Source organism: Coniophora puteana, assembly GCF_000271625.1.
Source record: "Coniophora puteana RWD-64-598 SS2 unplaced genomic scaffold CONPUscaffold_1, whole genome shotgun sequence".
Taxonomy (NCBI): domain Eukaryota; kingdom Fungi; phylum Basidiomycota; class Agaricomycetes; order Boletales; family Coniophoraceae; genus Coniophora; species Coniophora puteana.
Genome location: NW_006913053.1, coordinates 2,255,101 through 2,275,514, shown reverse-complemented (window position 1 = coordinate 2,275,514; position 20,414 = coordinate 2,255,101). Strand labels below are relative to the sequence as shown.

General features: G+C 50.3%; 8 protein-coding genes across 8 annotated transcripts; 5 read left to right on the top strand and 3 right to left on the bottom strand.

The window, feature by feature from the left end:
• Positions 1-474: 474 nt before the first annotated feature.
• CONPUDRAFT_134059 (kinase-like protein) lies at positions 475-2,819 on the top strand. The gene is made up of 5 exons (XM_007765214.1): positions 475-741; positions 803-1,347; positions 1,398-1,872; positions 1,927-2,044; positions 2,091-2,819. Exons 1-5 carry the CDS (start codon positions 549-551, stop codon positions 2,518-2,520), a joined length of 1,761 nt encoding a protein of 586 aa, XP_007763404.1. The 5' UTR covers positions 475-548; the 3' UTR covers positions 2,521-2,819.
• Positions 2,820-3,658: 839 nt separating this feature from the next.
• CONPUDRAFT_78944 (translation elongation factor 1a) lies at positions 3,659-5,941 on the top strand. The gene is made up of 9 exons (XM_007764593.1): positions 3,659-3,709; positions 3,862-3,906; positions 3,968-4,102; positions 4,155-4,249; positions 4,300-4,512; positions 4,561-4,697; positions 4,753-5,070; positions 5,122-5,534; positions 5,584-5,941. Exons 2-9 carry the CDS (start codon positions 3,873-3,875, stop codon positions 5,619-5,621), a joined length of 1,383 nt encoding a protein of 460 aa, XP_007762783.1. The 5' UTR covers positions 3,659-3,709; positions 3,862-3,872; the 3' UTR covers positions 5,622-5,941.
• A 299-nt stretch (positions 5,942-6,240) lies between these two features.
• On the bottom strand, positions 6,241-8,003 carry CONPUDRAFT_78943 (dienelactone hydrolase). Its single transcript, XM_007764592.1, has 13 exons — positions 7,855-8,003; positions 7,779-7,794; positions 7,655-7,725; positions 7,533-7,592; positions 7,457-7,482; positions 7,373-7,402; positions 7,255-7,315; positions 7,170-7,198; positions 7,105-7,113; positions 6,911-7,051; positions 6,834-6,851; positions 6,713-6,784; positions 6,241-6,658 (listed from the first exon to the last, which is right to left on the bottom strand). Exons 1-13 carry the CDS (start codon positions 7,967-7,969, stop codon positions 6,482-6,484), a joined length of 825 nt encoding a protein of 274 aa, XP_007762782.1. The 5' UTR covers positions 7,970-8,003; the 3' UTR covers positions 6,241-6,481.
• Positions 8,004-8,589: 586 nt separating this feature from the next.
• CONPUDRAFT_95409 (uncharacterized protein) lies at positions 8,590-9,623 on the top strand. The gene is made up of 3 exons (XM_007765213.1): positions 8,590-8,726; positions 8,785-8,947; positions 9,005-9,623. Exons 1-3 carry the CDS (start codon positions 8,615-8,617, stop codon positions 9,507-9,509), a joined length of 780 nt encoding a protein of 259 aa, XP_007763403.1. The 5' UTR covers positions 8,590-8,614; the 3' UTR covers positions 9,510-9,623.
• A 76-nt stretch (positions 9,624-9,699) lies between these two features.
• Positions 9,700-11,086, top strand: CONPUDRAFT_134056 (uncharacterized protein). Its single transcript, XM_007765212.1, has 5 exons — positions 9,700-9,974; positions 10,033-10,155; positions 10,214-10,665; positions 10,717-10,831; positions 10,891-11,086. The coding sequence occupies exons 1-5, from the start codon at positions 9,854-9,856 to the stop codon at positions 10,995-10,997; spliced, it is 918 nt and encodes a 305-aa protein (XP_007763402.1). The 5' UTR covers positions 9,700-9,853; the 3' UTR covers positions 10,998-11,086.
• Positions 11,087-12,614: 1,528 nt separating this feature from the next.
• Positions 12,615-15,288, bottom strand: CONPUDRAFT_78940 (uncharacterized protein). The gene is made up of 7 exons (XM_007764591.1): positions 15,193-15,288; positions 15,023-15,132; positions 14,833-14,961; positions 14,555-14,776; positions 13,954-14,504; positions 12,987-13,894; positions 12,615-12,931 (listed from the first exon to the last, which is right to left on the bottom strand). Exons 1-6 carry the CDS (start codon positions 15,254-15,256, stop codon positions 13,738-13,740), a joined length of 1,233 nt encoding a protein of 410 aa, XP_007762781.1. The 5' UTR covers positions 15,257-15,288; the 3' UTR covers positions 12,615-12,931; positions 12,987-13,737.
• Positions 15,289-15,852: 564 nt separating this feature from the next.
• On the top strand, positions 15,853-18,089 carry CONPUDRAFT_86622 (aspartyl-tRNA synthetase; the record flags this gene model as incomplete). Its single annotated transcript, XM_007765183.1, has 10 exons — positions 15,853-15,941; positions 15,999-16,025; positions 16,075-16,122; positions 16,173-16,323; positions 16,377-16,739; positions 16,795-16,938; positions 16,991-17,150; positions 17,204-17,594; positions 17,643-17,766; positions 17,814-18,089. 10 exons carry the CDS (start codon positions 15,853-15,855, stop codon positions 18,087-18,089), a joined length of 1,773 nt encoding a protein of 590 aa, XP_007763373.1.
• Positions 18,090-19,252: 1,163 nt separating this feature from the next.
• Positions 19,253-20,367, bottom strand: CONPUDRAFT_44886 (SPRY-domain-containing protein; the record flags this gene model as incomplete). Its single annotated transcript, XM_007764285.1, has 2 exons — positions 19,253-20,034; positions 20,091-20,367. Coding segments are annotated over 2 exons (1,059 nt in total), but the record flags the coding sequence as incomplete, so codon positions are not given.
• Between the last annotated feature and the right edge of the window lie 47 nt (positions 20,368-20,414).

Here is a 20,414-nt window from a genome sequence, read left to right as displayed (position 1 = left end):
CTATCGAAGTCATGACTTCTTCAGGGGGGTTTTCCTTTTCCGACTTTCATTCACCTGATGCGAAACCCGCGAAGATATTCACCTGGTCATGGAATATTGAAGCGTGAAGCACTTAACAAGATCTTTGATTCTATACTGTGTATGGCGAGTCATCCTAGGCCTTGGGGGTGGGTATCTAATAAGTATGTCAGCCAGTTGGGAAGATTTTCCCCGATATCGTGTTCAGGCACCCTTCCTAACATTGAAGTATTGAACACCATTGGAGGGGATCTCAGCCCGCCTTCTCCTCTCCACTTGAATAGCTACTTGACAGTTGACACAGCACACTCGGAATATTGTATTTCGGTTTTATGCGAGCAAGAAAATACCGTTGAACTGTTTGGTTCAGGCACCCAAAGCCTGTGATCAGTTACTTAATTGGGCTGTGCGTTATTAACCAGTATTGCTACTCCCTCTGTTGAGTGGTGCAGTATTGAAAGACAGAGTCTCCCAATCCCATAGGCTGCTACCGTATCTTCCCCTCTGTCTACAGATCTTATACGCCTGTCATGTTTGCGGAAAATACCGTGGATATTGCTTCGACGTACGACGATGAGAATTGGCTTGCTCCCCCGAAGCCACCCCTACTCTATCGTGCTGCTAGCGTGGGCAACAGCTGGGGAGTCACGTCGATAGGTCGTGGATTTGACTGGTCTGCTGGAGACCAGGAAATGGCAACCTCCTTTGATTCCGAGTCAATTGGTGAGCTACAGCTTGAGTCATGGGGACCACCACGTTCAGTCGAATGGCTCACACTTATCAGGCTCCGCGAGCTGTCCTTGCGCCGTAACTCCTGTTTCAAGACAATCTCCTTCTCGCCCAGTGCTAGCACAGTTTACCTCAGAACCTTTCTCGATATCACCTTCTACGTCTCAATCAGACATATTGTCGCCACAAACCCACAAACCCCGATCGCCATTGTCTCCCAATCCATCTCGCCAGCCTTCCCCGATCAGGACTCATGCTATTGAGCATCGTCCTTCGCTATCGCGCTCTCCAACTGCACCTCGTCCTCGTCGGCGATCTTCTCAACAACGTGTCTCCCTGATAGCGGGTCGAGTAATGATTGCACCCGTTGAACCTCCATCTCCACCACCCACCATGGCACAGGTCTTGCAGCGTGTCTCTAGCTCAGGTAGCGTAATATCGATGGCTGCGAGTACAGATCCGCCAACACCCTTACCCGAAAATCAGTCTTTTCTTGGTGACAAGAACATCACAGATTTTCTCATTGAGGCAGAAATCGGGCGCGGTGCATACGGCCTCGTGAAACGTGCCAGAAGGATAAACGCTGATGGGTCCCATGGGGTCAGTTTCACAGTTGGACATGTTCACCTCGCAGCTGACGATATCAATAGCCTCCCCTTGTCATAAAACAAGTTATAAAGTCCAGGATTCTGGCCGACTGCTGGAAACGACACCCCAAGTTTGGCACCATACCTATTGAGATATACGTGATGTCAGCGATATCTTCAACCTCCTATTCGTTGCCCCCCAAACGCCCATGGGACCCCTCTCGAAAGTGCAACGTACTTGTGTCAGAGGGCTCGTTGGAAAGTTCTCCGACACCGTCCACCGATGAATGGCAAGCCGGTAAAGTCGTCAAAGGACATCCAAATATTTGCCCGCTGCTTGAATTCTTTGAAGACAATCACTACTACTACCTCGTTCTGCCTTCTTCAACACCAGACCATCAGCCCGACAAGCCAACCCCTCCTTCCGACCTATTTGACCTCGTTGAAGCCTACCCTACGGGACTTCCACCATGCTCTGTACGAAGCTATCTCGGACAGCTTAGTGATGCTCTATGCTTCCTACATTCGCGCGGTATAGGTAACCAGTAAACAGACGGACACGTTTGTGTAATGCGCTGACTGTCGCCTATAGTTCATCGCGATGTCAAAGATGAGAACGTCGTTCTTGGACCAAATGGTAAATGTATCCTCATCGACTTTGGGAGTTCTGGTTTGGTCAAGAAAAGTGGGTGGGATACTTTCAGTGGAACGTGAGTGGATCCAGCCCCAATGTCCTCAGTATCTCAAAAAGCCCAGTTTGGACTATGCTGGCCCGGAAATCCTCCGTGGTGAGCGATATTATGGCAAAGAGCAAGATGTCTGGGCCTTTGGCGTCGTTGCCTACGTGCTCCTCGTCGGCGAATGCCCCTTCACCACTGCCGCTGAAGCGCAAGATGGCCTGGATTCCCCATTTGCCAACGCATCGATCGCTCTCGACGAGCGTTGTGGAGACGATAAGGAGACTGAAGGAGAAGAAGCTGACGGCGGCGGTGCTCTAGGCGATGCTGCTGCGCTTGTCAAGACGTGTCTTCAGGTGGACGTCGCCACTCGTCCTACATTCGAGGACATTCTACAGTGTCGATTCTTGGCCGGCGGAAGTGGCTGGGGTTTGAATACGCCATTCGGCAAAACGAGCCAAGCTCGGGCTCCCTCCCATTTAAGCGCTTTCCCTTCCCGAATGAATTGATTCATTGCTTAAATGGCATTGCGTTGATCATGGCTATGAGAATGTCCGAATCTGCAGCATTACCTTACTGCCCCGCTGTCACTCTAACAAGCTCAAGTACTAGTGTCATCAACTTTGCCCCCTTGTTTCATAGTAGTTACCGTTGTGCTCGATGTAGGTGAAATCGGAAGGACTATCTTCCGTACTAAGTAAAGGTCTGCCTACGGGAGACTAGGTAAAACCTCATAATCGCATGAACGACCAGACACGGTATTTCGGATTTGTCGTCTTGTATGGTTAGAGATGCGCGCTGAAGTAGGCTGAAGTTAGCCCAGGCTGGTACAATTGTTTGGAACATTGTAAAGACTATTGGTCCATGGCATTTCTGATCCCTGTGACAAGCCCTGTGAGCTCGTAAGCCAGTGCCTAACGCAACGGGTAACTTATCAAATGTAAATCCGTAGGTTGCAAGAGATCCCCGATATAACCAGTTTCCAGATCGATACTCCCGTCGATACATGATAAACGATTCGTTGACGCAGAACTGCCAACTCAGATGACAGCCCTTCGTGAGGTTTGTGCTGCACCGGGCTGCCCTATCGCCGAGATAGGCAGGATCCAAGCAGCGCAAGAATCCACAAAAGGGATCCGTCCAGTGCTTGAGCTGGATTTGACAATGATCTGACTCGCTCCTCCGCACGCTACTGCAGCCAACTGTCCTTGTAATGATCAACTGACATGCCATGCGTTGTTGTTGTTATCTTTCATCTGTAACACGGTAGCCACATCGACAGGACATGATCAAGGCGATGAGGATACTGGATTAGCGCTCCTTGTTTTTGACAGATACCTGGATTAAAACTCTGTTTTCACCCGGGAGTACAACTATGTTTCGGAAAGCTTAGCGCTCATAATAAACTAGAATAAAATAAGTAGACTCCCAGGGACATCCATCAATGTAGCACCAGAGGCAAAACAGGCGCCAATTGAATTGCGATTGGTGGTTGAGGGAAGGAAAGACTGAGGTGCTGTACAGATAACTCGGCACGATCCGGCCGGTGCCGGTGGCGGACTAATCAGTGATCAGATCGATAAAAAATTTCATTTGGAAAGGTATATCTATCCTCAAGCCCCTGCCCACACCTCTCTTTCGTACCCCCACATCCCTCCCCTCTCTTCCGTTTTTTTCTCTCGTTTCTCTGTACTCTAAGTGAGTATCTCATCCTCCCTTGAATACCTGATTACCCTGCATGTTTTCTCGTTGTTCGTGGCGGTTCCCGCCGTTATCAGCCGGGTTATCGCTGCCCTTTCCTTCAATTCGATTTCACTGATGGAACAGTCACTGATTAGTTTTTGCAACAGAACCACACAAAATGGGAAAGGAGAAGACCCACGTTAACGTTGTCGGTTCGTTGTTAGCCTAGATCTCCGCGATCTGCTCAACTGATTTGCATCGCTTTTGAACTAGTCATCGGCCACGTCGATTCCGGCAAGTCTACCACCACTGGTCACTTGATCTACAAGTGCGGTGGTATCGACAAGCGTACCATCGAGAAGTTCGAAAAGGAAGCTGCTGAGCTCGGCAAAGGTTCCTTCAAGTACGGTATGTACTCGTTCTGCAATGTATTCTGTTCTTGTTCTAAACGTAACTCAAGCTTGGGTGCTCGACAAACTGAAGGCCGAGCGTGAGCGTGGTATCACCATTGATATCGCTCTTTGGAAGTTCGAGACTCCCAAGTACATGGTCACCGTATGTATTTCAGGGTTTCGTCACCTCTCGGGGCTTAGCCACGATTACAGGTCATCGATGCCCCAGGACACCGTGACTTCATCAAAAACATGATCACTGGTACTTCCCAGGCTGATTGCGCCATCCTCATCATCGCCGGTGGTACCGGTGAGTTCGAGGCTGGTATTTCCAAGGATGGTCAGACTCGCGAGCACGCCCTCTTGGCCTTCACTCTTGGTGTTCGTCAGCTCATCGTCGCCGTCAACAAGATGGACACTACCAAGGTACGCACTATCGCAGTCCTCTCATGGCTTCAACTTACATTTTACTAGTGGAGCGAAGACCGTTTCAACGAAATCATCAAGGAGACTTCGACCTTCATCAAGAAGGTCGGCTACAACCCCAAGGCTGTCGCATTCGTTCCTATCTCTGGCTGGCACGGTGACAACATGTTGGAGGAGTCCGCCAAGTCCGTCCCAACATTCTGATTTGCGGTCGATAACTCACGATTTTCGCTTTCGCAGCATGCCTTGGTACAAGGGTTGGACTAAGGAGAACAAGTCTGGCACAGTCAAGGGCAAGACTCTCTTGGACGCCATCGACGCCATTGAGCCCCCTGTCCGCCCCTCCGACAAACCTCTCCGCCTTCCTCTCCAGGATGTCTACAAGATTGGCGGTATCGGCACGGTGCCCGTCGGTCGTGTTGAGACTGGTGTCATCAAGGCTGGTATGGTCGTCAGCTTCGCTCCTTCGAACGTGACTACCGAAGTCAAGTCGGTCGAAATGCACCACGAGCAGCTCGTTGAGGGTTTACCTGGAGACAACGTTGGCTTCAACGTGAAGTAAGTGTCTCAAGTTTGTTGTCGTATGTCACTCATCATCTATCCATAAAGGAACGTGTCTGTCAAGGACATTCGTCGTGGTAACGTTGCGTCTGACTCCAAGAACGACCCCGCCAAGGAGGCCGCTTCGTTCAACGCTCAGGTCATCGTCCTCAACCACCCTGGTCAGATCGGTGCAGGTTACGCCCCTGTGCTTGACTGCCACACTGCCCACATTGCCTGCAAGTTCTCTGAGCTTATCGAGAAGATCGACCGTCGGAGTGGCAAATCTCTCGAGGCGTCTCCCAAGTTCGTCAAGTCCGGTGATGCTTGCATCGTCAAGCTTGTTCCCTCGAAGCCGATGTGCGTTGAGAGCTATAACGAGTACCCGCCTCTTGGTCGCTTCGCTGTCCGTGACATGAGACAGACGGTTGCTGTCGGTGTCATCAAGTCCGTCGACAAGACTGAAAAGACCGGTGGCAAGGGTGAGCGCCATTCATACAGTCACTCGGCCCCTCTAATCGCCGTTTATAGTCACGAAGTCCGCCGAGAAGGCCGCCAAGAAGAAGTAAATAGATGTAGAAGTACTGTATTCTTCTTTCTTTGGTTTTTTTGCTATCTCTTCATCGCCTTCATACCTGCAACGTGTGTTGTCTTCCCCACGCAAATCTTGTATGCACTGTAACGAATTGCACGCAAGGAGTTGGTCGAGTCCAACTTCTGTACGCTTACTACACTGGAAGGTGCTCGTCAAGAACATGTGCATATTTCCTTTGTATTATAAATGTCGCATTGTAGTTGGCTTGTGTAAGCATATGATTTGATCTAACTAGCCACGCAACATTTGAGATCTGAGACCCCCTGCATGTGACAGAGTTCAGGTTTATATCCTACACTTCAAAACCATTATACATGCACCAAGCATACACGTCAGGGGCTTGGTGTAGTTGTGAGTGCTGTATCTGACTGCAGTAAATTGCCGAGAGGGGCAGCTATGAGTGGTAGGAGTGATCACACTCGTTGCAAGCGCTCGCGAGTCCGATCGAAGAATATCCAACTCTGCGTCACGACAAGCATAAGAGAAACGAGCAGAGAAGCACAGAAAACGGCCCAGAGCGAGCAAGCGAAACAGGGCGATAAAAGCTTCAGCCTTGGGTTGTTGAACTTCGCAAAATCGGACGCAATGAGTAGGAAAATCCCGTTGCAGCCCCGTAGAGGTATCGTCGAGTACATCGAGGCATATACTGCGTTAAAAAAAGCATCGGGATCGTCCACTGCGGAGCATTATGACTAACAAAGCAGAATATCGACCCTTGAGCGCACCAAATGGGCTACGGCTTGTACATGCATGCGTGCTACTTATACACCTTAGAAACAACAAAGAAGAACAGGATAACACCGATATAATTCCCTTCAGGGATGGGTTAGTTTCTCAGCAAACGTGTTCTGCAACTTTCCCGGAAGCAATTCGAGGACCCAAGTCCCTTCCAACGGTGCGTTCAAACACCTCCATCAAGAATGTGAACATAGACCTTGTAAGTGCCGCATCCCATCGACCCTTTGACGACTCGTCGCGGATAAAGGCATGTTGGGCCTGAACTTCCAGCCACTAGAGAGGACATATTAAGACGAGACAGCACTAGTCGGGTCACGAATTGCTTACCGAGAACGTCACATTAGCGTCCTCCATCGTTGAGCGTATAAGATCTCGTCCAGCTCGAGGAACGTGTGTGTCCTGATACGAGATGAATCATGCACAAGTGACAGCAAGTGCGTTGACGTACTTGTTTGCCAAAGATCATCTAGAATAACCATCAATCGCTTAATGAACGATTTGACAGGGACATCTCGACCGACGCACCACTAGTTCACCGTTATCCGTCAATTCACCTTTGCGGACACGAGCGAGTGTATCATCCTGTTTTCCCTTTCCTAACGTTGCACTGTGGATATCGGTGCCAAAGAAGCAAACCGACGAAAGAACCCGAGGATCAAAAGTGGCCTAGTTACATTAGACCACAATCTCAGGAGATGCACCCGGAGCATTGATCTCACCCGGAATGCCTGTTCAAAAATCAACTCAACCCAGCATCGACGATTGTGGCTTAGAACCTGCTTACCAGATGCCCACCGAGACACATTCCTGTCGCTGGAAAGACGTTGGCGACCGCACCAATAATGATTGAACCAGTAAACACTCCTTACCCGCAATTCGCCCGTTGCAGTTGGGGTGAGAAACGAGGAGGTCGATGGCTAGAGTTGCATCCTACAAGCAAAGTATGTGTATTAGAATGGTGAGGCAATGTTCTAATCGGTATTTAACCTCGTCGAAAGCCGCGATTGTTTTCTGTATCTGTATCTTCCGGTCAGCATGGGCTGCTTCAACACAATATCTGTGTGATGTCACCTTGTAATCATTGCCTTTGTCGGTACCTATGCACTTATCAGCCTTAATGAGGTGAAGCTGGCAGCACACCACTTACCTTCCGTGTCGTACGATAGCGGTTCAGGCCCTGCAAACTCGTGATAGGATGATGGGCAGGCTTTGCAGTACGTCAGCGGATATTTGCTTTGGGTAAACCTTGTTTAATAATGGATGACAGACCGACAACGTAGCCGTGGCTCGCAATTTGGCCAGCGAAACGTTCGACTGGACCGGTGACTTGATAGATTTCACTTCAAGGAGTCTAGAGTGAGGTTTCGTCGATCTATCGGTACGTTGATCAAACCTAAAGCAAACGACACCTAGACGATAGTGTCAACATCGGGGGATAAAGTACACATATGTATGCAGGCAGATTCTACCTGGGAACTTGGCTTGAGGGTAGTCCGGCAAGACAGGGGCTATGACGTATACTCTCATGGGACGACCATTATCGAGTTTGGTCGGAAGATCATGGAGTGTTTTACTGACGAGCATGATGAAGATGTGGGATCACTATGTGATGGGTGCTGTCAGAGTGCTGATCAGTGATAACGTACCGATATAAGCTGGCGTTATATATATTCTGCTGGAGGAACTTCCCAAGCGAGAGAACACTGGAATCACCTGTCTTCTGAAGGAACTCCGCTATGGGCTGAGATGCCTTTCTCCGTCCCGAGAATATTACGGAGGATAATCTCATCGGCCGGGTCTTTATTGAGGCATAGAAGTTTCTAATGGGCATCGTATACGTACTAGGGGCATACTTGTGGGATGTATGTGCGCGATAGCACGGGTTCATAGTAGGGGCACGCAGACGATTCGGTTGGTATAGATGGTTGTGCAGTACCCGAAGAACCCGTGGTCGTGCGGCCCCATCTGTGTAAGTCGGCCGTATACCTTGCGTTCAAAGCTTCTGATTGTCCTGACCCTCCATTTCACCCACCTCTTCTCCTTCCCAGTACCTTTACACCCAGTACATCCCCGCGCAAATGTAAGCGCCTACCACCAGAGCACGTGCACTCTGATGCACAAACGTGCGTCCTGCCGTTTTATGCATACCTGCTTTGGTCCTACCAGCGGGATCATGATGCTTGCTCAACCTGTTGCTAAACCTCCCCCTTCCTTCCCCAACTGCCCAGGATGCGCGATGCCTCCCTCAGAATCCGGCCCTACATAACCTCGGACGAGAAAGCTGTAAGGTTGTTTATTGGTAGAGCCCTCATGGAAGGTCTCGCTGAGGCTAATAGGCGATGTAATATATTGTTTCAATCGCAATCCGCACCCTGAGTTACTGAACCATATTGCTTTAGCTGCTTTCCATCCTATCACGTTGGCGTTGTGGCTTGCTTTGTCGGCTATAATGACTCAATCATTGGGATGGGGGCCAAAACCCGAGTTCGGCTGGGCAGGCTATTTGCTTCCCTTGCCTGCATTTGGATGCTGGGGTATAGCTCTTTTGTATCTCCTAGACTGGTATTATTTCTCTCCCTGCTTATTCCACACCCTCTTTTATTCATGATCCACCATTAGGAATAACAGACCATCTTTCGAGGAGCACACGGCAGCAGTCCTTCGTCGTCCCGATCTTCGTAACATACTCGACCATTATTCAAAAACGCCGCCGTCTTCATTTTTCATCCTTGAGTTCAACGCGAAGATTGTCGGATTTATTGCCGTAGACGCATTGGGCGTTGATCAAGACTCTAACCCCGAAGCCAACACAAAAGACCGGCTGAAGTCCGATTCTCGGTCAGCAAAAATTCGGCATTTCTTCGTCGACGAGCCCTACCGGAAAACCAATATCCAAAATGACCTGATGAAGCACGCCTTACAGCATACGTTCCATGATGAACACAATATTCGAGAGGTACAGATCGAGTCTTCAGTGCTGAATGGCTACGTACGACAGTCATTGATCGACATTGGTTTTAAACATGGAAACACCATAAGAAATGTCGGGATTTACGGCTGGGCAGTCCAACTTTGTACGTTATCGCGGGCAAAATGGAGAGAGTGCTGCCTTTCCACGACCTGAATGCCACATCGGCAACAGGGAACGTTTAAATGTTATATATAGTGTAGTTCCATACGTTCTCTGCCGTATTTCGTCCTCTCTGCCGTTATGTACAGTGAATTTACTTACTGTAACACGTCAACCAGCTGGCCAGCGGATCTAAGCACTGAGATCGGAGCCTAATCATGGCCTCTCTTTCATCTTTCATCACGGATGACTTGCCCACATTCAAGGGGCAACATCCGCTCATCCTATTACAATCTTCAAATGCCCAGTCATGTCTTCCTGTGCTCCGTAATGTGCTGATTCGTGATGATTCAACTCAGACGATACTGTTCTGCCTGCTGTATCCTCCTTCAAGTCTAATGCAGGGTGGACAAGCAAGCCCAGACCATATACGAGTCCACGACTACACCAGCTTTGTTCCAGGGTTCAGTTCGCCTAAGGCCGACTTGGAAAACAGCTTCCTCGCTATTGTCAATGATGGTGTGTATCGCTTTGAACACATTGCTCCGAGCAGATCATTCCTAACTCAGTCGCGTAGCTAATGCAGACAGTCTGAATGTCGTCATTGACTCGGTCGATACGCTCGTTTCCGACTTGGAGTCTGATAGCAAGGCCTACAAACTATTGTGCCTTCTTTTCAAAGTCATAACGTCACGGTCCCGTATGTTTCTTGCTCACATTTTCTCATTCCAATACTAGGTTCTAAACATTTCTCTAAGAGGGAGGCGTATTGATCCTACATTCCTTGCCCTGCACTATCCTGGACATGGTAACCCAGGCGACCTTCTCGTCTTCGCTGGCGCATGTGATTGCACATCCTCCCGAGCTTCTCTCGCACCTTTCATCAATTTACATGACGAAATACGATCCGTCGAGTCCCAACGAGAAGTTCTGGAGTCTCTTCATCCCATTCTCTCGGCGCACGTATGAAGCAGACAAGCTTGTATATAGCGCGGACGGCTCGGGTTCAAACGGTGGTGCTTGGTGCGAGCACTGGGTTAGAGGGAATAAAGTTCTGCACCGAGAGTTCGTCCTCGAATTGGTCATCAGGACAGAAGGTCGCCGACGGACTATCGAAAGGTCGTTGGAGGGTTGGAAAAATGACCATCCCACTAACATCACTAACCTGGAAAGCTTGAAGGATTTATGGGCATACAAGCAGCTACAAGAGGTGATTAGTTTGTTTCTTGAAACCGTATCTTCATTCACCGGCCTTCATCAGCGACCAAGCAATGACGATGCAGCTCAACATCTCACTACCTTCAACTTGAATCTTACACCATCCCAAGAAAAGTCTCGAGCAGAAGTTCCCTTACCATACGCTCATCCAAGTCAAGGTACCTTGATTTTGCTGTATATAACTGAGGACTAACCAGATATTCATTTGGACAACTAGGCAAGTCTGATTCTGCCACGGGACCATCTACGTCCACCATCCTTTACGACCCGGATTCAGCGGATGACATCGATGACGATGATCCGGATGAAGATCTAGATATCTAGTTAGGTTGACAAAATATACGTATTGGCGTTGCAATTGTCTCTGCACGACTAAAGCATGTAAAGATATTGTGCATAGCGCTTGCAATATATCCCTTGAAGCTTACATGTAAGATAAGGGCCGCTCTAGATTTTGAAAGTGCACTGCATGGCGAAGGGCAGCTGGAATTTATGCATTGTGGCAATTACCACCGGAGTTTCGACCTCCAAAGTAGCTACGATTACATGGCTGATTGTATTAAAATACTCCATATGAAATGTATAGGATCCCACCGTTCTTATAGCCGGGCCGAACAGCTAGTGATAGCTAGTATACCGACAATCAGCTTGTAACTAGCCATTCTATAATGTGGCTGTGTAAGTACAAAATAATCAATTAAACCTGGTTTATAAAAACAGGATAGTAAAACATTCTTGAGTTCATTCGGATTCGAACAGACCACCTCGTCAGCAGATGATGACCAGCTACTTACCCACTACATCATTGTGCCGTTAGAAAATGCTTACGGACAGTTTATATGGCCTGCTCTCAGTGGACTTAGCGAAATTCTTATGAGCATGCCTTGCATCTTGGGGGTCAAGTTGCTCAAATCTCACTAAGTCCATTAAAATTCCATTATATAACACTTTGCACACCACTGATCATCAACACCGTGGTGCAGTGGGTAAGCTACTGTCTGCCACTTCATGAGGTTGTTGGTTCGATCCAGGGTTTACTTTTTTTTTGTTAGAACAGTTTCTTGGGTTTATGCTGGGTATACACGAGAGGCATTAAGTTAAATATTTATTAAAGTTTGATCATGAGGAATTCTATAGCAAGTTTGTATATGTAATTTCGGGTACATAACTTGTTATAAGATTGAATCTTATAGTGAACTCACTGACTAGCAGCTGATATGGAACTCCAAACTCTGGTGTACAGTCAAGTGATGCCATACTTATCTACGTTCAGTACAAGTTATAAATACCGCGGATCTCCGGGGCTTAGCTTAAGCGCTTAGCGCTTATGCATATGTCCCACCGTTCGGATACTTTCCTCGTACGCTGCATAGTTATCTCCTTCAGCTAGCAAACTGTGGGTGTCGGCATGAGCAAGAAAGTCAAGGCCCCTCAGGACAATGCATCGCCGTTGAAGAGTGCAGACCTCAAGGGCGTAGCACAGTATATGGCATCGGATGCTTGTAAAAATGTCTTCCTCATGGTGACTTTCTCCACAGTTTGCATTCGTGCATAGCGAACTCAATGATCTTTGCCTTCCGTATTAGCTAGGAGCAGGTTGAGGACAAGTTTTCTCATTGCCATCATCCTAATGACAATCACCGGACAGGTGTTAGCACTGCGGCTGGTATCCCGGATTTTCGATCGCCTGAGACTGGTGTGTAGACCGGAAACGTGAATGGACGCACTCACAATTGGTACTATAGGTCTATATGTAACTGCCGTCGCTTTTGGCTCCGCTCGATGAGTGTGCTCAACTCTTTGAAGGCAAATCTTGCTAGGCTGAAGCTACCATTTCCCGAAGCCGTCTTCCAGATCGACTTCTTCCGCCGGAATCCCGTCCCGTGTAAGCCCCCATGTCGCACAATCGTGGCTCCCACATATCCTTGACACATCCCCAAGTCTATACACTAGCGAAAGAGCTCTACCCGGGCCGTTACAGGCCCACGCTCACCCACTCGTTCATCAAGTTGCTGCACAGGCACTCGATGCTGCACACCTGCTTCACTCAAAACATCGATACCCTCGAACGTCGGGCCGGTGTGCCCCCCAAGAAGATCATTGAGGCTCATGGAAGCTTTGCAACGCAGAGATGCATAGATTGCAAGCGAGAGTTCGACAGCGACAAGATGAAAAAGGTTGTCGCAGACGCCTCCATTCCGCGGTGCGAGAAGTGCAAAGGTCTGGTAAAGCCGGATATTGTCTTCTTCGGCGAAGCAGTCAGTGATCATACTTATGGGTTGTTTGAGTCATACCTCATCAAAAGCGTTGCAGCTACCGACCGAGTTCCATCTGTCCATCCCGTCTCTGCGCCGTGCAGATCTGCTCATAGTCATGGGCACATCGCTGACAGTGCACCCGTTCGCTTCGCTCACAGAGCTTGTTCCTGACATCTGCCCGAGGGTCCTCATCAATATGGACGAGGTGGGACATTTCAATCGAAAGGCTGACATCGTCTGCCTAGGCAAGTGTGACGAGATAGTGAGGAAGCTTTGTCGAGAGTTGGGTTGGGAGAAGGAATTGGATGAAGAATGGGCTACCACCATCAACAGCGTTGAGGTTGAGAAGCCCGTGGAAGAGACGTCAGACGAAGAAGTCGACAGGATAACCAAAGGCATCGAGGAATCATTGACAGTGTCTAGCGCTGAGACGGTTAGCGAGAAAGAAGTGGTTGAGAAAGAAATTCAGTCGGTTGGTGTGGCAATGGAACCATCTGTCAAAGATGAGGCCAATGATGCAGGGGAGCAAACGCAAGCAGCTTCGCCGGACGAGAAGCTTTGAGCTGATTACTGCCTCGTTATATGGCTGACTCGATATAATCACTCCATTACTCGGAATCACTTTGTTGGACACATGCACATACACCTACGTACGCGAACGTCATTTTGATATACTACAGTGGAACGAAGTGGTCAAGGTTAGTATATATTGACCCTGTATTACTGACAACAACAACAATGAATACCAGACTCTATCATATAAGTTATGCTGCCACGACGCCTTCAAGCATGTTGACAGACTGTCTCTAGAGCTTGCCCTTGACGGCGGCGTCAACACTCTCCGCAAAGTACTCGATGTTGTTGCCGTTCAAGCCGGCCATCGAAATGCGGCCATCCATAGTCATGTATACGTGAGCCTTCTCAGCCAATGTCTTGCACTGCTCGGTCTTCAGACCAGTGAAACTAAAGGACGGCGTGGATTCAGAACAGGCTCCGGATGGTTCACATGCCAGCCAGCTTACCTGAACATGCCAATCTGGCTCTTGATGTGGCCCCACTCGCCGGGAGTTTGGAAGCCGTTAGTCAAAAGCTCGTAGAGACGCTCACGCATGCTGATGATGCGGTCGGCCATACCCTTGACCTCGCCCTCCCACACCGTGTAGAGTTCGGGGTTGCTGAGGATGGTGTTCGCGATGTGGGCACCGTGAAGCGGAGGGTTGGAGTACATGGGGCGGACGATGATCTTGATCTGGCTGTCCACGCGCTTCCTCTCCTCTTCGTCTTTCGTCGTCAGAGAGAAGGCACCAACACGTTCACCGTAGAGACCCATGTTCTTGGCGAATGACTGTGCGAGCGCAACCTGGTGACCCTGCTTGACGAAGTGGCGAACCGCAAAGGCGTCGCGGTCGGTCGAACCAGAAGCAAAGCCCTGGTATGCCATGTCGAAGAAGGGGAAGAGCTTCTTCTCAGCGATAACGTCGGAAATCTCTGCCCACTGAGCCTGGGTAGGATCAACACCGGTCGGGTTGTGGGCACAAGCGTGAAGGAGGACTATAGACCCCTCTGGAGCGTTCTGCGCATGGGTAAGCACCACTGTGTAGATACCTGCTACGAAGTACGAACCTTGAGATCTTCCTTAAGGCCAGCAAAGTCAAGGCCGACCGTCTTCTTATCAAAGTAACGGTACTGGCGAACTTCGAGGCCAGAGTCCATGAACAAAGGCTTGTGGTTGCCCCACGAAGGTGTAGGGAGGTAGATAGCCTTGGCGCCAGGATAATGTCTAGCTAAGAATGCACCACCAATCCTGAGCGCACCAGTACCAGAGATGGCTTGCGTGACAGCAACCTGAGCACAAGATGTCAGCTGATGTACAATACATGAAGACATCATACAATGCATACCGCGTTCTGGTTAAGGGGGACGCTCTCAGCGCCGTAGGCAAGCTTTGCAGCGTTCTTGGTGAACGAGGCAAGACCAGTGATAGGAAGGTACTCCTTGTCAAGCTTGGCGGCGGTGATTATCTCCTCAGCCTTGAATGAAGATATGTGTAAGAGGATGTGGTACATGAGCTAGATTTGTGGTGTAACAAACCTTTTTAACGGCGTTCAAAACATAAGGCTTGCCGTTTTCATCACGGTAGGCACCCACACCGAGGTTGATCTTGCGAGAGTCGGTGTCGGCCTTGAAGGCCTCGGTGATGCCTGTAAGAGGAAGAGGGGTGAGGGGGGTTTGAGCTGACCAGAGAGCGGTCGGTTACGTACCGAGAATCGGGTCGGGAGGACCAGCGGGAACTGCCGACCAGGTTGAGAGGGCAGCTCTCTGCATGAGGGCGGGTGCGCGACGCGTAGCATGGATGGCGAGCATGTTGGAGAAGAGATGGAAGTGAAAAGGTTGAAGAAGAGAGTAGAGAGCGGCGGGTTGTCTTTCCAAGCTTAAGGATGCGGAGGAAAAGTTATGCCTTGCCAAGTTCGGGGATAATGTGGCAATGTCAGTTGAAACGACTCGAGTCCGGTTTCGTCCGAGTGCGATGCGTTGTTACCTCCATCATGACCGCAGTTAACGGTGCTCTGCGGCCGGAGTCGCAGTTTGTGCAGGTGCGGGGTCAGCGAGGCAAGAAAGGGGATGCACGAGAATATTCATGTCCATATATACGTCACACATGTACAGGGCTGCACCTGGGAACCACGTTCAAATAATTGTCAGTACTGTGCATGATCAGCGTCGTGGGCGGCCGAAGAAGCCACCATGATTGTAATACTCACGAGGCGGTTAGTAAACCCTAACCCTGCATTAGGGGTGAACGTAGATAAGATAATCACTTGACTCCTTGCGCGTCATAGTGATTGGACGACTCAGCCTTCTATTAGGTTTCCTACAAGGCCCTTGACCTCGTCGCCCCACCACCTCATCCTCGCTCCATCATGTCTGAACTGACTGACAAGGTCAAAGACAAGGTCAAGTCTGCCATTGGCTCTATCAAGCCCAAGAAAAATAAGGACGACGGCCCAGAGTACGCGTTCTTGTCCTCTAACTCGGTCCACATCTGACATCTCACGCCTTTGTCCAGCTCTCCAGAGCCTAAAGAATCTCAAGAGTAGGCGTTCTATCAATTAGATCAATTCAATGCCTCATTCTTGACACAGCACTCCCTCTGACGCCCAACCCAGCACAGCACAGGCAGGCGACAAGCAGTGGGTACATCATCGCACAATTCACTGAATGATACATCTGATTCTCCAAGATCCGACCCTGCAGACGGCAAGGACGGTCCTTCCAAGAATGCTCTGAAGAAACAAGCCAAGGAAGCTGAAAAGGCGAAGAAGAAAGCCGAAAAGGCAGCAAAACAAGAACAGGCTGAAAAGGAGAAGGCACAAGCGGAAGCTGCTGAACCCGTACGTTTGTCTTCCACTGCCCCATCGTGTCAACGCTCACTTTTTACGCCTAGGACTATGCCACCAATCACTATGGAGAGCTGCCGATGCACCAATCCCAGTCTCGCCCGGGTCGCGCAAGGACAGATTTATCAAAGCTAACCGCCCAGAACGATGGCGAGCATGTCACCTTACGTGCGCGTATCCAGACATCTCGCGCTCAGGGAAAGCGCATGGTGTTCCTCAACCTTCGTCAGCGGACGGACACCGTCCAGGCTTTACTTCAAGTCACTGATGACCAAGTCAGTACGCAGATGGTCAAATGGGCCACTTCTCTGGCGGACGAAAGTATTGTCCTCATAGAGGGCACCATCATGAAGGCTCCTGAGCCAATTATCAGCGCGAGTATCGACGATGTCGAGATCCACATTCGGGAGGTAGCTGATTCACCCCGATCGGAATTGGAGAAAGGTGCTAATAGCCGATCCATAGCTCTGGCTTATCTCTGGCTTGGAAGACCGCCTGGCTTTTTCTCTGGAAGATGCCACACGATCCGAGTCCGCCCCAGAGGTAGAGGGCCAGTTCAGCAGAGTTCTTCTCGAAACGCGGCTCAATAACCGCGTCCTGGATTTGCGAGTGAGTCTAGGACAAGTGATCAGCACCATCTTGCTGATCTCCAGTTTATCAGACCCAAACAAACCAAGCGATCTTCCGACTTCAACATGGAATCACCAACCTTTTCCGCCAATACCTTAATGACCAAGGATTTGTGGAGATCCATAGTCCTAAACTCCAGGGTGCTGCCACCGAGTCTGGCGCCTCGGTGTTCAAGGTCGACTACTTCAAACGTGAGGCATTGCACGATGTCACCTTCAATGTAAATTTCTCTGACATTAGGTAGGCAACGCATTCCTTGCGCAATCGCCACAGCTCGCCAAGCAGATGGCCATTGCTGCCGACTTTGAGCGTGTCTACGAAATTGGACCTGTTTTCCGTGCTGAGGATTCCAACACTCATCGCCACATGACGGAGTTTACTGGGCTTGATCTCGAGATGGTGATTGAGGAACATTACCATGAAGTGCGCGACCTCCTCGACGAGATGCTCAAGTCCATCTTCCGTGGCCTTCGAGAGAAATATTCCAAGGAAATTGGTGTGATCAAGAAGCAGTTTGAGGCCGATGAGTTCAAGTGGAGAGAAGGACCGGAAGGAACTTTGATCCTGTCATTCAAAGAGGCCACCGATCTGCTCGTGGAGGATGGTGTCGACCGCTCAGACTTGGATGATATCAAGTAAGCTAGTGTTATGATGTGTCATTCTCGCCTAACAGCCCCTTCTAGCACGAAAAACGAACGCAGGCTCGGCAGGATTGTCAAGGAGAAATATGATACCGACTACTTCATTGTCGACAGGTTCCCGATGGAGCTGAGGCCGTTCTACGCGATGCCTAGCGCGGATGACCCCGTAAGTAACGACGGATCTGTGTGCGACGTTACGCTGAAGTTGTGCAGAATTTGTCAAACTCTTACGATTTCTTCATGCGTGGCGAAGAGATCCTGTCCGGTGGGCAGCGTGTTCACTATGCGCCGTTCCTCGAGGAGGCTATGAAAAAGAAGGGCATCGACCCCGCCTCCATGAAGGGGTATCTCGACGGTTTCCGCTTGGGATGCCCGCCCCACGGCGGAGGCGGCATTGGCTTGGAACGTGTCCTGATGCTCTACTTGAAGTTGAACAACATCAGAAGGGCGTCGCTGTTTCCCAGAGATCCCAAGCGGCTCGAGCCTTAAGTTATTGGTAGTTTTTGACTCCCTTGGAATCAGAGAAATTGTAGGATCATAGGCGTTGTTTATCGTCATGGCGGACTGCGAATATACATGAAGCCCATCTCACAATAAACTCAAAATATATGCAGTGCAGTGACAGATGTCACCGGCAGCATTTCGGTGTGCGCTTCGAAAAGCAAGAACTATATAAGATCAAGTTAACAGCTCGGGGAATCGTGATGTCCATAATACAAAATTAATTGAATACGGGGTAAATGGGAAGTGAAGATGTCTGATGTGCATCCGCGTGCCTAGCCGCCGAGCATAGTGTGCGATGTTATACAATCCTATTTTCGAGGCTCAGCAAAACTACGCTTAATTAGTGTGTGTAGTCATCTAGCTCACCTTACAATGGTTTATTCCTTATCTTTCTACTACCCCGGGTGCTACGAACGACGCTCTCGACGTGATCTGCGCCTGTCAGACCGCGAACCGTTCCTCTGTCCACCGATCACGTGGGCTGGCATTGTCCCGCCCTCCAATGCAGCCGCAATCACCTCCGCGGGGAGATCTATATGCACGCCTTCGGAATAAGCATACGGGTCCAGCGGCGAGTACGACGGAGGATCTCGTCTCGTCAGCGGTGGTGTGTCCGATGTGAGTGCATCGGTGCGCTGTGAGTCCGCCGAGCTGGTGAACGCCTGCAGGTGAATGTCCCGTTGGTTAGGAGTCGGTGGGTTCGGAGTACGAGGTGACTCGGGGAGAGGGAGTACCTGTGCGGTCATTTCTGCACCCGCGGTGGGAGAGCCGGCGAGGAAATGAGAGAATGATTGGCTTCGACGCCTAGGAGTACTAAAAAGGTTGCTCGCACCTGCCGTCTGCTCGCTGCTGGGGGATTGGGATCCAGAGGAGAAATAATCGCCATCATGTCTCTCGTCCTCTTCGTCGGTGCCATCCTCGGGCGTAGGAGAGAGGAGCGGCAGATTTTGGTTGTGAGGGGTGTGGAATGGCATGTCCGTTGGAGAAACATAGCGCTGCGTGCCAGAGGGGCCAGCCGTCTCTCCAGGTTCCTCATCAATAGGCGTGATAGGCGGTGGTGGAGTGGACGGTTCCTGTAAGCGAGAGGGTTCTGCAATGCCGCGCAATGGTGAGGATGCAACAGGCACGTTGTTGCTCTTTGGCCTCCTGGACCTGTGCGAGCGCCTCGATATTGGGGCAGACGATGCGCCTGGGCTGCCCTGCAAATATGATCCTTCATGCGGCCGATTTCCACCGCCCACATCAAGAAGGATACTGCCTCGCTCGCTGCCATAGGCTGGAGGGGGTGCGAGAGTTCCCACACTGGGAGCGAGGCCCCATTTCTTGACGTTTGCCTCAATGAACACGAAACCAGCTTGGCCCAGATTGACATGAACACTACAGGGACCATCGGCGCCTATGGTGGGAAAGAGATTGTGGCGGGTGAGGCCAACAAACGCGTCCTCGAGTTTGCGACCGTTTCGGGTGAAGAAGACAGTGCCAGAGCGAGGGCGATACCCGATGCCCAAGACATCGCCTTCCTTCAATGGGGGTCCAAAGGTGGCGGCCGTAAAGGGATAATTGAAGGATTTGTCGCCATTGGAGTGATATGCGACCGAGTGTCGGCTGTGACCCGGAAGACGGAAGGAAGGGTAGGGTTTAGTGGCGAGTCCCACGGCGACGTTGGTAGATTCGGGAAGATCGAACATCTTGACCTCCCAGTAGTAAACTTCGTTGAGTTTCGGCAAGGGAAGGTTCGACTGAACGCAAGAAGCAGAGGCTGGGTCGGGCAAGAATGTGATCTCGGTGCGGGCGTGAACAAGAAGAGAGTTGAGAGTCTCATAGTCGGGCTCAAAGGACCAGGCTGATACGCCTTTCTCTTGGATGGAGAGAAACTGGGAGAGGGTGATGTCGGTTGGCTGGGAGTTGGGGGGATATTGGAGTTGATAGTCTGAAAAGCGGGGGACGGGATGAGATTGCAGTGAGGCGGGCGGGAAGAGGACGCACCTTTGGCTCTCAAGTAGGCTCTGCGAGAGAGGTCTGGGACCGACTCGAGCCATCTTGACTCGAGACCTTCGAAACCACCGTCTGCGTCTATGAGGTCCTCCCGCGACATGTCGACTGGGCCGTCTGAGTCGCGGAGGACGATGCCGCGGCGCCTGCGGATGAATATGACACATACGAGGAAGAGAAGGAGGATGAAGAGGAAGGTGGAGAGGACGATGAGGAGGGGGAGGATAAAGAGAAGGGCATCTGGGGGCTGGTGTGGGTCGTCTTGGGACATTAGTTTGTAGAGAGAAGGTCAGAGCGGTGCAGGTCCTTGAAGGCGGT

Bases quoted from the DNA above. Each gene is read 5' to 3' on its own strand.
- CONPUDRAFT_95409 (XM_007765213.1), top strand. From the start codon at position 8,615: ATGCGCGATGCCTCCCTCAGAATCCGGCCCTACATAACCTCGGACGAG. The intron at 8,727-8,784 runs GTAATATATTGT...ATATTGCTTTAG, and splicing joins CGCTGAGGCTAATAGGCGAT to CTGCTTTCCATCCTATCACG. The intron at 8,948-9,004 runs GTATTATTTCTC...ATCCACCATTAG, and splicing joins CTTTTGTATCTCCTAGACTG to GAATAACAGACCATCTTTCG.
- CONPUDRAFT_78940 (XM_007764591.1), bottom strand. From the start codon at position 15,256: ATGCAGAGAGCTGCCCTCTCAACCTGGTCGGCAGTTCCCGCTGGTCCT. The intron at 14,777-14,832 runs GTATGCATTGTA...TCTTGTGCTCAG, and splicing joins TCCCCCTTAACCAGAACGCG to GTTGCTGTCACGCAAGCCAT. The intron at 13,895-13,953 runs GTAAGCTGGCTG...GCCGTCCTTTAG, and splicing joins AGCCAGATTGGCATGTTCAG to TTTCACTGGTCTGAAGACCG.
- CONPUDRAFT_134056 (XM_007765212.1), top strand. From the start codon at position 9,854: ATGCAGGGTGGACAAGCAAGCCCAGACCATATACGAGTCCACGACTAC. The intron at 10,156-10,213 runs GTATGTTTCTTG...CATTTCTCTAAG, and splicing joins AGTCATAACGTCACGGTCCC to AGGGAGGCGTATTGATCCTA. The intron at 10,666-10,716 runs GTGATTAGTTTG...GGCCTTCATCAG, and splicing joins CATACAAGCAGCTACAAGAG to CGACCAAGCAATGACGATGC.
- CONPUDRAFT_78943 (XM_007764592.1), bottom strand. From the start codon at position 7,969: ATGCTCGTCAGTAAAACACTCCATGATCTTCCGACCAAACTCGATAAT. The intron at 7,199-7,254 runs GTAAGGAGTGTT...ACGTCTTTCCAG, and splicing joins CTGCAACGGGCGAATTGCGG to CGACAGGAATGTGTCTCGGT. The intron at 6,659-6,712 runs GTAAGCAATTCG...TGTCCTCTCTAG, and splicing joins ACGCTAATGTGACGTTCTCG to TGGCTGGAAGTTCAGGCCCA.
- CONPUDRAFT_78944 (XM_007764593.1), top strand. From the start codon at position 3,873: ATGGGAAAGGAGAAGACCCACGTTAACGTTGTCG. The intron at 4,103-4,154 runs GTATGTACTCGT...ACGTAACTCAAG, and splicing joins CAAAGGTTCCTTCAAGTACG to CTTGGGTGCTCGACAAACTG. The intron at 4,698-4,752 runs GTCCGTCCCAAC...TCGCTTTCGCAG, and splicing joins ATGTTGGAGGAGTCCGCCAA to CATGCCTTGGTACAAGGGTT.
- CONPUDRAFT_134059 (XM_007765214.1), top strand. From the start codon at position 549: ATGTTTGCGGAAAATACCGTGGATATTGCTTCGACGTACGACGATGAG. The intron at 742-802 runs GTGAGCTACAGC...CACACTTATCAG, and splicing joins CTTTGATTCCGAGTCAATTG to GCTCCGCGAGCTGTCCTTGC. The intron at 1,873-1,926 runs GTAACCAGTAAA...TGTCGCCTATAG, and splicing joins CCTACATTCGCGCGGTATAG to TTCATCGCGATGTCAAAGAT.